The sequence below is a fragment of the Heteronotia binoei genome, chromosome 2, assembly GCF_032191835.1.
Source record: "Heteronotia binoei isolate CCM8104 ecotype False Entrance Well chromosome 2, APGP_CSIRO_Hbin_v1, whole genome shotgun sequence".
Classification (NCBI taxonomy): domain Eukaryota; kingdom Metazoa; phylum Chordata; class Lepidosauria; order Squamata; family Gekkonidae; genus Heteronotia; species Heteronotia binoei.
In genome coordinates this window covers 13,292,988-13,309,225 of record NC_083224.1, presented here as the reverse complement: position 1 = coordinate 13,309,225, position 16,238 = coordinate 13,292,988, and the positions used below count along the sequence as shown (strand labels likewise).

Genomic DNA, 16,238 nt, shown 5'->3' with positions numbered 1-16,238 from the left:
GAAGCTGCCCTTTCAAGGACAATTCCTGTGATAGCTATGGCTAACCAAAGGCCATTCTAGCAGCTGCAAGTGGAGGAGTGGGGAATCAAACTCGGTTCTCCCAGATAAGAGTCCGTGCACTTAACCACTACACCAAACTTGCTCTCTAAGAGGGATATAGACGAGCTGGAGTGTGTTCAGAGGAGGGCAACAAAGATGGTGAGGGGTTTGGAGCGGTGTTCCCTCTGAGTTAGTGTGAACTAGCTCACATTTTTTTAATCTCTGGCTCACACATTTTTGTCTTAACTCAGGAAAAATGGCCCCAGAGCAAACTCAAGTTATGTAGTAGCTCACAGCTTTAATGCCAGAAGCTCACAAAGTAGAACTTTTGCTCACAAGCAACCAAAAGCATCTTCCCTGTGGAGATTTTCAGTTCACAAGAAAGATGATAGAGAACTATAAAATTATGCATGGTGCGGGGAAAGTAGATGATCTTATTTTCCATCTCCCAAAACATTAGAATTCAGGGGCATCCATTGGAACTGAAGGGCAGTAAACTGAGGGAAGACAAAAGAAAATATCTGTTCACGCACAACACACAATGAACTTGTGAAAATTTAGGCCATGTGATGCCATGAGGACCTCATGAATCTCAGATAACTCATATGGATCTTAGCTTTAAATGGAAATCGGACAAATCAATCCAGAAGAACTGGTAATGCCCACAGCAAGTTAGGCGTCCTGTCCTGCTGGCTTTTGAGATGGATTCCAGCAGTGATATGACTGGCACGTTTCACTGAGGGACAAAGTGGGCACGGGGTGTTTTAAAAACCAATTAGCAGCCCCATGCACTTGCTATGAAGAAATGTTGCTGGAGGAAGGGGGAGGAGGTTAACCCCTCTCCTCTTATGCAGCGGTCCCCCGATGTCAGACACGCCGTGATGCCCACCCGTGCGTTACCTGGAACCAGGAGTGGAATTCTAACAGGAGCTGCTTTGCATATTAGGCCACACACCCCTGATGTAGCCAATCCTCCGAGAGCTTACAAGGCTCTTTTCTATAAGCCCTTGAAGGATTGGCTACGTCGGGAGGGGGTGGCCTAATATGCAAAGCAGCTCCTGCTAGAATTCCACTCCTGCCTGGAACCCACTTCCTTCTTCCTCGGAGCATCTTCTCCTGCAAAGCCTTGGGTTTCTTTCATTTCAATGGAGTCGGATGTGCTTCAGATGAGCTCCAGTAGTATCGCTTCTGTGTCTGCAGAGAGTCTACCTCTGCTGGAAAAAGCAGCCTGACCTTTTGTGGAACATCCCAGCGTTTTACGATTGTACCATCAGGCTCCCGGCCACCGTTTTATTGTGGCACACATCACCTCTTGTCGAAATTCCACGAGTGGCTAAAGGTTTCAACCAGGTCGAGTTCCTCTGCTCTTGTGGCTTTCCCCTCATTTCAGTCACCCTTCCCCAAAAGTGACAATTAGCTGCATGAAACAGAAAAAAATTGCTGTCTATTCTCACACACACACACACAGCACCGTAGGGCTAAACGTGCGCTGATCTGGATGCCCCAGGCTAGGTTGATCTCATCAGATATCGGAAGCTGAGCAAGGTCAGCCCCGGTTAGTACTTGGGTAGGAGACCACCAGGGAAGCAAAGTTGCTACGCAGAGGCAGGCAATGGCAAACCACCTCTGTTCATTTGCCCTGACCTGGATGGCCCAGGCTAGCCCATTCTCATCAGAACTCAGAAGCTAAGCAAGGTCAGCCCTGCTCAGTACTTGGGTAGGAGACCACCGGGGAAGCAAAGTTGCTACGCAGAGGCAGGCAATGGCAAACCACCTCTGTTCATTTGCCCTGACCTTGATGGCCCAGGCTAGCTTGATCTCATCAAATCTCAGAAGCTGAGCAAGGTCAGCCCCGGTTAGTACTTGGGTAGGAGACCACCAGGGAAGCAAAGTTGCTACGCAGAGGCAGGCAATGGCAAACCACCTCTGTTCGCTTGCCCTGACCTTGATGGCCCAGGCTAGCCCATTCTCATCAGAACTCAGAAGCTAAGCAAGGTCAGCCCTGCTCAGTACTTGGGTAGGAGACCACCGGGGAAGCAAAGTTGCTACGCAGAGGCAGGCAATGGCAAACCACCTCTGTTCATTTGCCCTGACCTTGATGGCCCAGGCTAGCTTGATCTCATCAAATCTCAGAAGCTGAGCAAGATCAGCCCCGGTTACTACTTGGGTGGGAGGCCATCGGGGAAGCAAAGTTGCTACGCAGAGGCAGGCAATGGCAAACCACCTCTGTTCATTTGCCCTGACCTGGATGGTCCAGGCTACCTTGATCTCATCAGATCTCAGAAGCTGAGCAAGATCAGCCCCGGTTACTACTTGGGTGGGAGGCCATCGGGGAAGCAGGGTTGCTTCGCAGAGGCAGGGAATGGCAAACCACCTCTGCTCATCTGCCCTGGCCTTGACGGTTCAGGCTAGCCCAATCTCATAAGATCTAGAAAGCTAGCAGAGTTGGCCCTGGTTTAGTACCTGAGTGGGAAACCACCAAGAAAGTCCAGGGTCGCTGTGCAGAGGCAGGCGACAGCAAACCATCACTGTTCATCTGCTCTGAACAGGCTAGCTAGCCCAATCTTGTTAAGGTCTTGGAAGCTTAGCAGGGTCAGTCCTGGTTAGTACTTGGATGGGAGATCCCCCCGAGGAAATCTGGGGTTGCTACGCAGAGGCAGGCAGTGGCAAACCACCTCTGTTCTTCTGCCTTGACCTGGATGGCCAAGACTAGCCTGATCTCATCAGATCTCAGAAGCCAAGCAGGGTCAGCCCTGGTTAGTACTTGGATGGGAGACCACCAAGGAAGTTCAAGGTTGCTATGCAGAGGCAGGCAATGGCAAGCCCACTTCTCTTCTGTCTGCCCTGACCTGGATGGCCCAGGCTAGCCCATTCTCATCAGATCTCAGAAGCTAAACAGGGTTAGCCCTGGTTAGTACTTGGATGGGAGACCACCAAGGAAGTTCAAGGTTGCTACGCAGAGGCAGGCAATGGCAAGCCCACCTCTCTTTTGTCTGCCCTGACCTGGATGGCCAAGACTAGCCTGATCTCATCAGATCTCAGAAGCCAAGCAGGGTCAGCCCTGGTTAGTACTTGGATGGGAGACCACCAAGGAAGTTCAAGGTTGCTACGCAGAGGCAGGCAATGGCAAGCCCACCTCTCTTTTGTCTGCCCTGACCTGGATGGCCAAGACTAGCCTGATCTCATCAGATCTCAGAAGCCAAGCAGGGTCGGCCCTGGTTAGTACTTGGATGGGAGACCACCAAGGAAGTTCAAGGTTGCTACGCAGTGGCAGGCAATGGCAAGCCCACCTTTCTTTTGTCTGCCCTCACCTGGATGGCCCAGGCTAGCCCATTCTCATCAGATCTCAGAAGCTAAGCAGGTTAGTACTTGCATGAGAGATCATGAAGGAAGTCCAGGGTTGTGATGGCAAACCGCCTCTGCACTTGAAAATCTCTTGCCTTGAAAATCCCAAGGGGTTGATGTTAGTCGGCTGCGACTTGATGACACTTTTTGCCACTGCCAGGACCAGGGGTGGAATTCTAGCAGGAGCTCCTTTGCATACACATACACCCTGATGTAGCTAATCCTCCAAGAGCTGACAAGGCTCTTTTTTGTAAGCTCTTGGAGGATTGGCTACATCAGCGGGGTGTGGTCTAATATGCAAAGGAGCTCCTGCTAGAATTCCACCCCTGGCCAGGACTAATTGTAATGAGAGGTAATTTAAATTTGGGGGGGGGGGGGAGAGAGAGAATGAGAGAAAAGGGTTGTTAGCTCATCCTTTCTGTATTCTTCAAAGTCTGTAAATCTCTCTGAAGTTCCTGAATCTATCATTTTTCTGCTGTTGCTGTAGAAAACTGAAAGACCTTCTGTGTCTAAAGAAAATGGGCAGCTCTCTCTTCTCCTTGCTCTAACAAAGTGCATTGTTGAATTGTGCTTGATAGAAATAGGTGGTTGATATAATCGGATAAATTAGGAGAGGGCCAAGCCAGGTATAACCTTTGGCGGGGTGGCCAAACTGGGGCTTGAGAGCCACTTGCAACTCTTTTGCACATATTGCGTGGCTCTTGAAGCCCCGCCCAGCCTGTTGGCCAGCCTGGAGAAGGCATTTCTCTCTCGAAATTACTTCTCTAAGCTAAGCCAACCAGCAGCTTGCGTTTAAAGTAAAAGTTGGTTTCTTTCCACCTCTCCCCCCTCCCTCCCTCCCTCCTTGACTTGTGGCTTTCAAACATTTCACGTTTATTCTGTGTGGCTCCTACGTTAAGAAAGTTTGGCCGCCCCCCGATGTTGTGTTATACAGATCTGTCATAAGTGCAAGACAGATCTGTCTATAAGGGCAATCACCTTTACGAAAATCAGAATTACGTAAGCCAGTGTTTTGGACTTGAATGCCCCCATTCGATTTCAGTGGGCCATTTTGAACAGAAGTTACTGCAGCCATAAATACTGGGAACTGTCCAACGCATATTTAACAGACTTTCACTAAACTGGACTTTTGAGGAACGCTTGTTTGTGGCTTATCTGCATGCTTGATATTTTTATTACTTGTGTTCAGCGTGCAAAAACTTCTTCTGGAAACTGTCAGCACTGTGATTGGAAAACAAAAAAAGGAAACACAACATTTCACTATCTGATGTTTATTTTTTATTATTTATTTATTTATTCTATAACTTATATCCCGCTCTTCCCATAAAGGAAATTATTAACTGTATTATTTATTGTCTATTTGTATCATGGTTTTCACCATGTCCTGTTAGCCGCCCTGAGCCTGCCTCGACGGGGAGGGCGGGGTATAAATAAAAGTTTATTATTATTATTATTATTATTATTATTATTATTATTATTATTATTATTATTATTATTATTATTATTATTATTATAAAATGGCTCAGGGCAGCTCACAGCAAATGATAAACAATAAAACAAAGTCCAGAATTATTACATTTAAAAAGTCAAAGCATTTAAAAATCTAAAAACCTTAAAATCTTAACATTAAACTATACAGTATATTTCACTGAAATCTGATAGGCTACCTTTATCTAGTCAGGCGTAGGCTAACCGGAAGAGGGTTGTCTTACAGGCCCTGCGGAACTGAGTAAGATCCCGCAGGGCCCTCACCTCTTCCGGCAGCTGGTTCCACCATGTGGGGGCCATTGTAGAGAAGGCCCTGTCTCTGGTTGTCTTGAGACGGACTTCCTTAGACCCGGGGATGGTGAGAAGGTTTTGAGTCCCAGACCTCAGTACCCTCTGGGGAACATGTTTAGAAGTTGTTATACTTCAGATTTACAAAGTGAAGTAACATGTTTGTATTAGAGAGACATCTTCTCTATTAGAGTGCCTTTGCTGTAACTCTACAGTGAGTGTGGGGGGGAATGCAATGCTTTAAAGGTAACAGGGCGGAATCCTGCAAATCAGAGGCGATTATTATTATTATTATTTTTTTACTAAAATGTAGTTGAGCAACTGATGTTAAGGGAGCAGCATATTCTGTCTGAATAAGTGTATGATGTTTCACAGGATAACACTAAGCCTCTGAATCCCAGAGCCAGGAGGCAACATCAGGGGAAGGCCTCAGCCTCTAGGCCCTGTTGTCAGCCCCTCAGAGGAACTGGTTGGGCACTGTGTGAAGCAGGATGCTGGATTAGATGGACCCTCATTGGTCTGACCCACCAGGGCTCTTCTTATGTTCTTATGAAGGCCTCGGCCTCTCTGCCCTGTTCTTGGCCCTCCAGAGGAACCGGTTGGCCACTGTGTGAAGCAGGTTGCTGGATTAGATGGACCATCACTGGTCTGACCCAGCAGGGCTCTTCTGACGTTCTTATGAAGGCCTCAGCCTCTCTGCCCTGTTCTTGGCCCTCCAGAGGAACCGGTTGGCCACTGTGTGAAGCAGGATGCTGGACTAGATGGACCATCACTGGTCTGATCCAGCAGCGCTCTCCTGATGTTCTTATGAAGGCCTCGCCCTTTCTGCCCTGTTCTTGGCCCTCCAGAGGAACCGGTTGGCCACTGTGTAAGACAGGAGGCTGGACTAGATGGACCCTCACTGGTCTGATCCAGCAAGGCTCTTCTGATGTTCTTATGAAGGCCTCAGTCTCTCTGCCCTGTTGCTGGCCCTCCAGAGGAACCAGTTGGCTACTGTGTGAGACAGGATGCTGGACTAGATGGACCTTCATTGGTCTGATTCAGCAGGGCTGTTCTTAGTGTGTGGTGATACAGGGAGCCTTGATAGCCACCTAAGAAGCAAGTGCTGTTGGAGAGGAGCAGTGGTTAAGTGGTAGAGCATCTGCTTAGCTTGCAGAAGGTCCTGGGTTCAATCCCCCACATCTCTAGCTAAAAGAATCCCCAGAGAGCCACTGCTAGTGTGAGTAGACAATACTGACCTTGATGGACCAAGGGCCTGATTTAGTATAAGGCAACTTCATGCATTCTTTTGGAGAGGGGCCATGGCTCAGTAGTAGAGCATCTGTTTGGCATGCAGAAGGTCCTAGGTTCAATCCTCAGCATCTCCTGTTACAAGAACCAGGTAGTAGGTGATGTAAAAGACTTCATGAGGTTCTGGAGAGCCACTGCCAGTCTGAGTAGACCAGGGGTGTTAAACATGTGGCCCGGGGCCCGAATGAGGCCCCCAAGCAACTGGCTGTCATCTTCTTCCTTCTCCCTCTCTCTTGCTTCCTTCTGCATAACAGCTTGCTTTGCAAGGCTTACTCAATCACACAGCAGTTACTGAGCCAAGCCTCTCTTCCTTCTATTGGCTGAGACTCCTCCCCCTCCTGGTCCCCTGAGGAAGGAAGGAAAGAGCCAGAGCTTCCTTTGCCCAGTTGCCTGACTCCCATGGGAGAAATACCAAAAAAGCACCTTTAAGACTGAGTGCTAATGTTTTAAGGATGCTTTAAGTTTGTTTAAAAAAAACCTATTTGTGTTTATGTCCTTTATAAGGTTTATATTTCTGCTACCTAATCTTAAATAGGTATGCACATGGCCTAGCCCGACAAGATCTCATTTATTTCAGATTCGGCCCTCATAACAAATGAGCTTGACATTCCTGAAGCAGACAGTACAGACCTTGATGGACCAAAAGGTCTGATTCGGTATAACAGAGCTTCACGTGTTATTGTGCTGTAGCCACAAGGCCACATTCAGTCGATCACTGTGCCATGGAATCAACACACAGTAGTTCTTCACCCAAAGGAAGTACTTCTTCACCCAAAGGGTGATTAACTCATGGAATTCACTGCCACAGGAGGTGGTGGCAGCTGCAAGCATAGCCAGCTTCAAGAGGGGATTGGAGAAACATATGGAGCAGAGGTCCATCAGTAGCTATTAGCCACAGCCTATTGTTGGAACTCTCTGTCTGGGGCCGTGATGCTCTGTATTCTTGGTGCTGGGGGGGGGGGCAACAGGGTGAGGGCTTCTGGTGTCCTGGCCCCACTGATGGACCTCCTGATGGCACCTGGTTTGTTTATTTGTTTTGGCCACTGTGTGACAACAGAGTGTTGGACTGGATGGACCATTGGCCTGATCCAACATGGCTCCTCTTATGTTCACAGGACGCAAAGAAATAGTCCTTCCTCTTCAGTCAGCACGCCGATGTTAATTTGCAGGGAGTGCAGGGGAAACACACAAATGTCGATATGTTTGACCGATCTCCATACTCATATGCTGACCAACGTTTGTTTCATTCAGGTGTCGATCTTACAGAGACGGAGCCCGGCAGCTCTGACGGCAGAATAGAGAGAGTGGACCTCTACGCCAGCGTCGACGAAGCACTCCTGGCAGGTGAAGCCAGCTATCTCTCTCAGCCTCTGACCCCAGAGAAAGAGGAGGCGCTCCAGGCCGTGGCGGTGGCGAACCTGCGGGCGGCTTTGATGAGCAAGAACAGTTTGTTGTCCCTGAAAGCCGACATGCTGGGAGAGGAGAGTTCTTTGCTCTTCGAGTACTTGCCCAAAGGCACACACTCGCTGTCTTGTAAGTCGCTTTTCTTGCGTACTTTTGCTGAAAGGTTAATGGCGTTCATAAAGGAAGTTACCAAGCAATAACGTTCGGGTCGCTCTAGATTTATCACTGCATCATTGTGTTTGTGTACGGTGCCTCCTGCAGTAATGTCACCTCTCATTCTTTAGCGAGGGGCTTATTTGGCTGGAACGCCAAGCCTAGTTCCGTACAGAAAAAAGAAAAACCTGTAGACAAAGAAGGCCAGATGTTGAAGAGAAGAGTCTTAGCTAGCCTGTCTCTGGCGTCTAGGGCAGGGGTGGCCAAACTTGCTTAACATAGGATCCACGTAGAATAAATGTCACAAGTTTGAGAGCTGCAAGACATGAATGTCGGGGCGGGGGGGGGGAGGAAGGAAGGAAGGAAGGAAGGAAGGAAGGAGTTAAGAAATGGGAGGAAGAAAGGGAAATGAAATTGAGGGAAGAAAGCATAATAAAGGAAATAAATGGAATAAAATAAATGGAATGGCCTTGGATCAGCCATAGCTCTTGTGGGAGTTGTCCTTGAAAAGGCAGCTGCTGGGATAGCTCTCTCAGCCCCACCCACCTCACAGGGTGTCTGTTGTGGGGGCAGGGGAGGTAAAAGGAGATTGTGAGCTGCTCTGAGATTCAGAGCATAGGGCAGGATATAACTCCAATCTCTCTGGTTAGTGTTTGGATGGGAGACCACCAAGGGAGACCAGGGTTGCAGGACAGAGGCAGGGACAGCAAACCACCTCTGCTCATCTGCCTTGAAAACCCTATAGCAGGGGTAGCCAAACTTGCTTAACTTAAGAGCCATACGACATGAACGCAAGGGGAGGGAGGGAGGGAAGGAAGGAAGGAAGGAAGGAAGGAAGGAAGGAAGGAAGGAAGGAAGGAAGGAAGGAAGGAAGGAAGGAAAATAGATGGGGAGGAGAGGTGGAAAGAAAGCAACTTTAAATGCATTCTCCAGGCTGCCAGCTGGCTTGACTTGGGAGAAGTAATTTTAAAGAGAGAAATGCCTCCTCCAAGCTGGCCAACAGGACGCTGGGGCTTCAAGAGCCACACCATATGTGTGAAAGAGCCAGTTTGGCCACCCCGATCTAGGGCTTTTTAATCTCTCCAATCTTGTGAGCCCTCACCAGGAGTCTGAAGTCCAGCTGCAGGTGTAACACATTGTCTGTCGTTCTGTGTGGATGCTAGTAAGAACTGGGTCACTGTATATTCCTGCCATCTTTATCTCTTGGACCTTGATTAGAATGGCAGAAGGTGTGATCGTAATGTAGTATTTAAATAGCCTGTGGAGAACTGGCCAGGGAAGATCCCACTCGCCTGGCTTTCTGCTGACTATGCAAAACTGAATTATTCAAGAGGGTTTTTCTATGTAAGCGGTATGTACAAAAGGCTTCATAAAGTATTGAAGACTGTGGTCTGCAATCCTCTGTATAGCTTGCTGTGGGTTGGATCCTGCTGTATAAGTTGCTTCATTTATTATGTAATGTTAACACTTTTAACTCTTTGTTTCAGTTATGCTTTTTTAGACTTCTGGTTGGTTCTACAACCCAAATCCTATTTCTTTGTTGATGGAGTGTCAGCTCACTTTGTGTACTCCCCCTTGTGTCCAAGTGAGAAAGGGAGGACTATAAATAACATGACTGACTGACCGAGAATTACATTTGCACTAAAAATGACCTTTGTGGGGGGTTTTAATTGGATCCAGGGCTTTTTTTGAGCAGGAACCCAGTTGTCAGAGGGTGTGGCCTATTATGCAAATGATTCCTGCTGGATTTCTTCTACAAAAGGAGCCCTGATTGGATCTATATCCTGCCCTTCATTACCTGAAGGAGTCTCAGAGCGGCTTGCAATCTCCTTTCCCTTCCCCTCCCCACAACAGACATCCTGTGAGGTAGGTGGAGCTGAGAGCTCTGACAAACTGCTCTTGCGAGGTACAGCTCTGCAAGAACTTGTGACTGACTCAAGGTCACATCAGCAGGTTTTTTTGTATCAAATGGCTTCATCAGAATCAGCACCACTGGCCTTGAGAAAGAGTTCATATAACAGCGTTTATATTGTGCTTTTTGGCAGACTCTCCAGGTACCTAATTTGAGGTATTACAAAAAAATAATAATAATACAGTGAGCAATTATTTGGCTTTGTCTCCCTTAAAGGTAATGGTAGTCCTTGTGTAATCACCAGTCGTTTCTGACTCTGGGGTGATGTCGCATCATGAAGTTTTCATGGCAGACTTTTTGTTATGGGGTGGTTTGCCATTGCCTTCCCCAGTCATCTACACTTTCCCCCCAGCAAGCTGGGTGCTCCTTTTACTGACCTCGGAAGGATGGAAGGCTGAGTCAACCTTGAGCCAGCTACCTGACCCAGCGTCTGCCAGGAACGAACTCAGGTCGTGAGCAGAGCTTGGACTGCTCTGCTGCATCTTTCCACTCTGAATAATCTAGATCTATGAGTTTTAGTCTAGATCTACCCAGTAGTCTAGAATTTTGAGTGTTAATAAAAGGCTGTGCAGTTGGTATACAGCAGCCTGTTTGTTAGCCGATTAAGTGGATGCTCATTCTGAACGCAGTGACATTTTTAACAGCATCCCATATTATGGCCTTGTACCTTTAATACTCTTGAATTTGGTATCATAAACTAAGGGCATAAAGACACAACAGAGATTAAGACGGCTGAGTGTGTTTGTTTCCTGAATTACTGATCTCCGCTTTGTGCCAAAGCAATGAAGGAACTGACTTATTCTCATTATGAGAGAAGGCTCTGGGCTTTTTTTAAAAAAACAGGAACTTCTTCACATATTAGGCCACACACCCCTGATGTAGCCAATCCTCCTGGAGCTTACAGTAGGCCCTGTATGAGGAGCCCTGTAAGCTCTCGGAGGATTGGCTGCATCAGGGGTGTGTGGCCTAATATGCAAAGGAGTTCCCTGTAAGCTCTTGGAGGATTGGCTACATGAGGGATGTGTGGCCTAATATGCAAAGGAGTTTCTACTACAAAAAAAGCCCTCAGTAAGCCTACTCACCTATCTTTCCCTGTGGCAGCACTCCTTAAGGGAAGAAGGTCACCTTTCTTGACTTGCGGGCTTTGGAAATTAGCAGCCTATCAGCATTTTATTGTTGTTGTTCCTGATGCACAAAACCCACCAAAATGGAATTTATTTTCATAACATAATCAACTCAAACATTTGATTGTGAAAGCGGCTACTTTCTTGTTGGTGTTTTCATTGTGGCTCTCTCAAGGGAACTCCAGGTGACACAATAGGCTGCTATAGGCATGTCCAACTTCGAACAGGTCGTGATCTATTTTTTCCGGACAAAAGTGCTGGTGATCTACCACCATGAAAATTAAGTTTCGAATTAGTTTCGAATTAGATTTTAACCCACCAAAGTTGAGTTCCACCCCCCCCCCCCCATTTACAATGCACCTTCTGTCATTTACTGGTAAGCAAAATAAGCAAAAACAAAACAGAGAGACGAAGATCCAGAAAGAACTGCGAACAGTTTTTCTTAAATTTTAATTGTTATAACTTTATCAAAGATTTCTCAATGCACAGCAGCCAAGAAGGTCAGAGCGCCTGCTCCGGCTGCAACGCCACTGAGGATGTTCTCCGCAGCTGAGAACGAAACGTCTGGAAGAAAAACTTTCTCCAGTAGAACACGGCACTTGAGCCCGAAAGATTCTTCAAACACTAATGTTATAACTTTCTTTAACTGTCTTAATAACTTTCTTTAACTTTTATTGAGTAATTTGTGTTAAATGTAGGTCAAGTATTGATCCAGGCTGATCTTGCGCAATCTTTAAAACTTCGCTCTTGCGAATTAGTGAGACGTCTGAGCCTGCATTTCATTCACCAGCTTTTTGAAGTTGGGTGAATATTGCGTGAGGGCTAGTCTCAGGGAATCCTGGAGATGTTCATCTGTCATGTTAGAACGCTGTGTACTCTTTGTCATTTTCAGATGGGGAAACGCAGATTCACACAAATAAATTGAACCAAAACAGGAGTGTACAGCTTCACTGCATCTTCTCAAGTTGAGAAATTTGTCTCTAGGCACTAGCCGCCAAAACGATTCTTGCTCTGCACGGGTCCTGAGAAAAATGTCATTTTTAAGGATTACTATTTCGTTTTTAAAAGATGCCTTGTTCAATGAGTAATTTTTACTGATAGCAGCTGCAGTTTCCTTAATGTCCATATCTGCTTTGAATGGGTCTGACAAGTACTCCATGACTTTTTCAATTCTTTGGAAGTCACAGAATCTTTTTTCCCGAATTCCTGGATAACAGAGCAGATTTCTGTCACATACTTCTCGTTCTGAAAAACAAAATTTGGATATTGTTCCAGGTGGTCATGCATATTACGAAAATGATCAAAAGTGTTGTTTGCAAGGTCAGTCATCATTAGCTCAAATGTGCTCTTGTAGGATGAAACTGTACTCATCATCTCGCCAATGCATTTGTTTTTACCTTGTAGTTCAATATTCATATCACTTAGTTCCCCTGTAAAGTCAGTGAGAACTGCCAGATCACATAAGAACATAAGAGAAGCCATGTTGGATCAGGCCAATGGCCCATCCAGTCCAACACTCTGTGTCACAGAAGAACATAAGAGAAGCCATGTTGGATCAGGCCAATGGCCCATCCAGTCCAACACTCTGTGTCACTTAAGAACATAAGAGAAGCCATGTTGGATCAGGCCAGTGGCCCATCCAGTCCAACACTCTGTTTCACACAGTGGCCAAATACACACACACACACACTGTGGCTAATAGCCACTGATGGACCTCTGCTCCATATTTTTATCTAACCCCCTCTTGAAGCTGGCTATGCTTGTAGCTGCCACCACATAACCATTCCCCATCATCCAACTCTGCTTTGTCATCTCCCCTCTCCTTCAAAAACCTTATTTCATTCAGCAAGTCACGAAATCTTTGCAGAAATTTGTGCCTATTTAGCCACCTTACGTCTGTGTGCAAAATGATTTCCGCTGCCCCTTCATCAAGAGTAGGATTGAAAATTTACAGTTTTGAAAGTGATGTCCATGACAGTCTTTGTCTTGAGTCTCTTGCTTGCCAAAACGTGCTGGCGAATGATGCAGTGGTAAGAAAGGAAACCTGGAAAGTCGTCATGCTGTCTACAGAGGCCTATGAAACCGTTAACCTGTCATTGCTCTTGCTCCATCAGTAGTGATGGAAACAAGTTTATGCAGTGGAAGATTACACTTCGTCACAAAATAATGGAAAGAGTTGAATATTTCCTGACCGGTAGTTCTCCCTTTTAAAGAAATCATTCCAAGTAGTTCTTTAACACTGAAGTTTCAAAAACCATCCGGATAAAGACTAGTAACTGGGCTATGTCTCTTATGTCTCTAGATTCATCCAGTTGGAGTGAGAAAGCAACACAAACTGAAACATCCTCCAACAATTGTTCAGTTGAGTCTGTACACATCTTTTCTATTCGCCGCACGACGGTGTTCCTTGACAATTGTACATCTTGAACAGCAGCTATGATCTCTTTCCTATTCTTAAATCCTTCAAAAAGATTGTCCGCTGCTTCAAGAAAACAATCTTTTACAAATTCTCCTTCATTGAAAGGTTTGCATTTCTTTGCGATCAGGTTGCTGACCTTGAAGGGTGCCATGGTTGCATTGACCGAATGTGACCTTGGCTTCGCCATCAACTGTTGGCTGTGCAGCCAATTTAGATTGAAGTTCTTTGAGCTTCAGTTTACGAATTTCACTTTTGGGTGGAAAATCAGCATCAAACTTATTGCTATGCAGAGCCTTATAATGACGCTCCAGATTACCCTTTTTGGGCAAGGATACAGCGGCGTTACAAAGTAGACAACAACATTTGTCTTTCGCCATGATGAAGAAGTAGTCCATTTCCCATTCATCATGAAAGTGGTAGGTTTTGCTCTTCTTTGGAACACTCATCTTCGTTATACTGGGGTGCTAAGTTAACACTGGCCGAATCTGGTCCAAAACTGTCACTGTCCCAAAGTATTAAAGATCAACAGGAACTTAAGACCTCTGGATGATGCCAAAACCACACATGCAGTTCTAAAAGTAAAAATAAGAATTCATCATACTGGCACCAATAATCAAATACCACCACACCAAACAATCATAAAAAAAAACCCCAAACACCTGTCCAGCAAACCATGAGACCAAGTGGGGCTGCTGATCTACCTCTGACCCCTCCACGATCTACTGGTAGATCACGATCTACCTGTTGAACATACCTGGACTACTAGAAGGACTAAAGAAAGTGTTAAGCGTTGAGTGGGACAATATGGGGAAGTTGACAGTAGATATATCAAAAACAGGGAAGTCCTAGACCAAGATCAAATTCATGTATTCATGTGGAAGTTGGATAAAGATAGTTGACAGGAAGAAGGCTGATTCCTTTGAAATTTGGTGTCGGAGGGGAGTTTTACAAACACCACGGACTGAGCAGTCAGGTTAGAATGGATAAAAGGAAGTACTTCTTCACCCAAAGGGTGATTAACATGTGGAATTCACTGCCACAGGAGGTGATGGCAGCTGCAAGCATAGCCAGCTTCAAGAGGGGATTGGATAAGCATATGGAGCAGAGGTCCATCAGTGGCTGTTAGCCACAGCGTATTGTTGCAACTCTCTGTCTGTGGCAAGTGATGCTCTGTATTCTTGGTGCGTGGGAAGGTTAACCATGTGAGCACTTCTAGTGTCCTAGCCCCACTGATGGACCTTCTGATGGCGCCTGGGGTTTTTTTAGCCACTGTGTGACACAGAGTGTTGGACTAGGTGGGCCAATGGCCTGATCCAACATGGCTCTTACGAGTGTCAAAAAGACAAATTACTGGGTTCTAGATCAAAACAAGCCTTGGAATGATGCTCTATATTCTTGGTGCTGGGGGGTGCACAGTGGAAGGGCTTCTAGTGTCCTGGCCCCACTGATGGACCTCTTGATGGTGCCTGGGTTTTTTTGGCCGCTGTATGACACGGAGTGTTGGACTGGATGGGCCACTGGCCTGATCCAACAGGGCTTCTCTTATGTTCTTATGTGACACAGAGTGTTGGACTGGAGGGGCCATTGGCCTGATCCAACAGGGCTTCTCTTATGTTCTTATGTGACACAGAGTGTTGGACTGGAGGGGCCACTGGCCTGATCCAACAGGGCTTCTCTTATGTTCTTATGTGACACAAAGTGTTGGACTGGATGGGCCACTGGCCTGATCCAACAGGGCTTCTCTTCTGTTCTTATGTGACACAGAGTATTGGACTGGAGGGGCCACTGGCCTGATCCAACAGGGCTTCTCTTATGTTCTTATGTGACACAGAGTGTTGGACTGGAGGGGCCACTGGCCTGATCCAACAGGGCTTCTCTTATGTTCTTATGTGACACAGAGTGTTGGACTGGAGGGGCCATTGGCCTGATCCAACATGGCTTCTCTTCTGTTCTTATGTGACACAGAGTGTTGGACTGGATGGGCCATTGGCCTGATCCAACATGGCTTCTCTTATGTTCTTATGTGACACAGAGTGTTGGACTGGAGGGGCCATTGGCCTGATCCAACAGGGCTTCTCTTATGTTCTTATGTGACACAGAGAGTTGGACTGGAGGGGCCACTGGCCTGATCCAACAGGGCTTCTCTTATGTTCTTATGTGACACAGAGAGTTGGACTGGAGGGGCCACTGGCCTGATCCAACAGGGCTTCTCTTATGTTCTTATGTGACACAGAGAGTTGGACTGGAGGGGCCACTGGCCTGATCCAACAGGGCTTCTCTTATGTTTTTATGTCACACAGAGTGCTGGACTGGATGGGCCATTGGCCTGATCCAACAGGGCTTCTCTTATGTTCTTATGTGACACAGAGAGTTGGACTGGAGGGGCCACTGGCCTGATCCAACAGGGCTTCTCTTATGTTCTTATGTGACACAGAGAGTTGGACTGGATGGGCCACTGGCCTGATCCAACAGGGCTTCTCTTATGTTCTTATGTGACACAGAGTGTTGGACTGGATGGGCCATTGGCATGATCCAACAGAGCTTCTCTTATGTTCTTATGTGACACAGAGTGTTGGACTGGAGGGGCCACTGGCCTGATCCAACATGGCTTCTCTTATGTTCTTATGTGACGCAGAGTGTTGGACTGGATGGGCCATTGGCCTGATCCATCATGGCTTCTCTTATGTTCTTATGTGACACAGAGTGTTGGACTGGAGGGGCCACTGGCCTGATCCAACAGGGCTTCTCTTATGTTCTTATGTGACACAGAGAGTTG

At 46.7% G+C, this 16,238-nt stretch overlaps 1 protein-coding gene across 2 annotated transcripts in view; it reads left to right on the top strand.

Annotated features, from left to right (window-relative positions):
- Positions 1-16,238, top strand: part of ZBTB46 (zinc finger and BTB domain containing 46) — a 102,785-nt gene that overhangs the window by 32,928 nt on the left and 53,619 nt on the right. For both annotated transcript variants that reach the window (XM_060230593.1, XM_060230592.1), the window contains exon 2: positions 7,702-7,983. In XM_060230593.1, the coding sequence (XP_060086576.1) occupies positions 7,702-7,983 (282 nt within the window). The remainder of the gene's footprint in view (positions 1-7,701; positions 7,984-16,238) is intronic.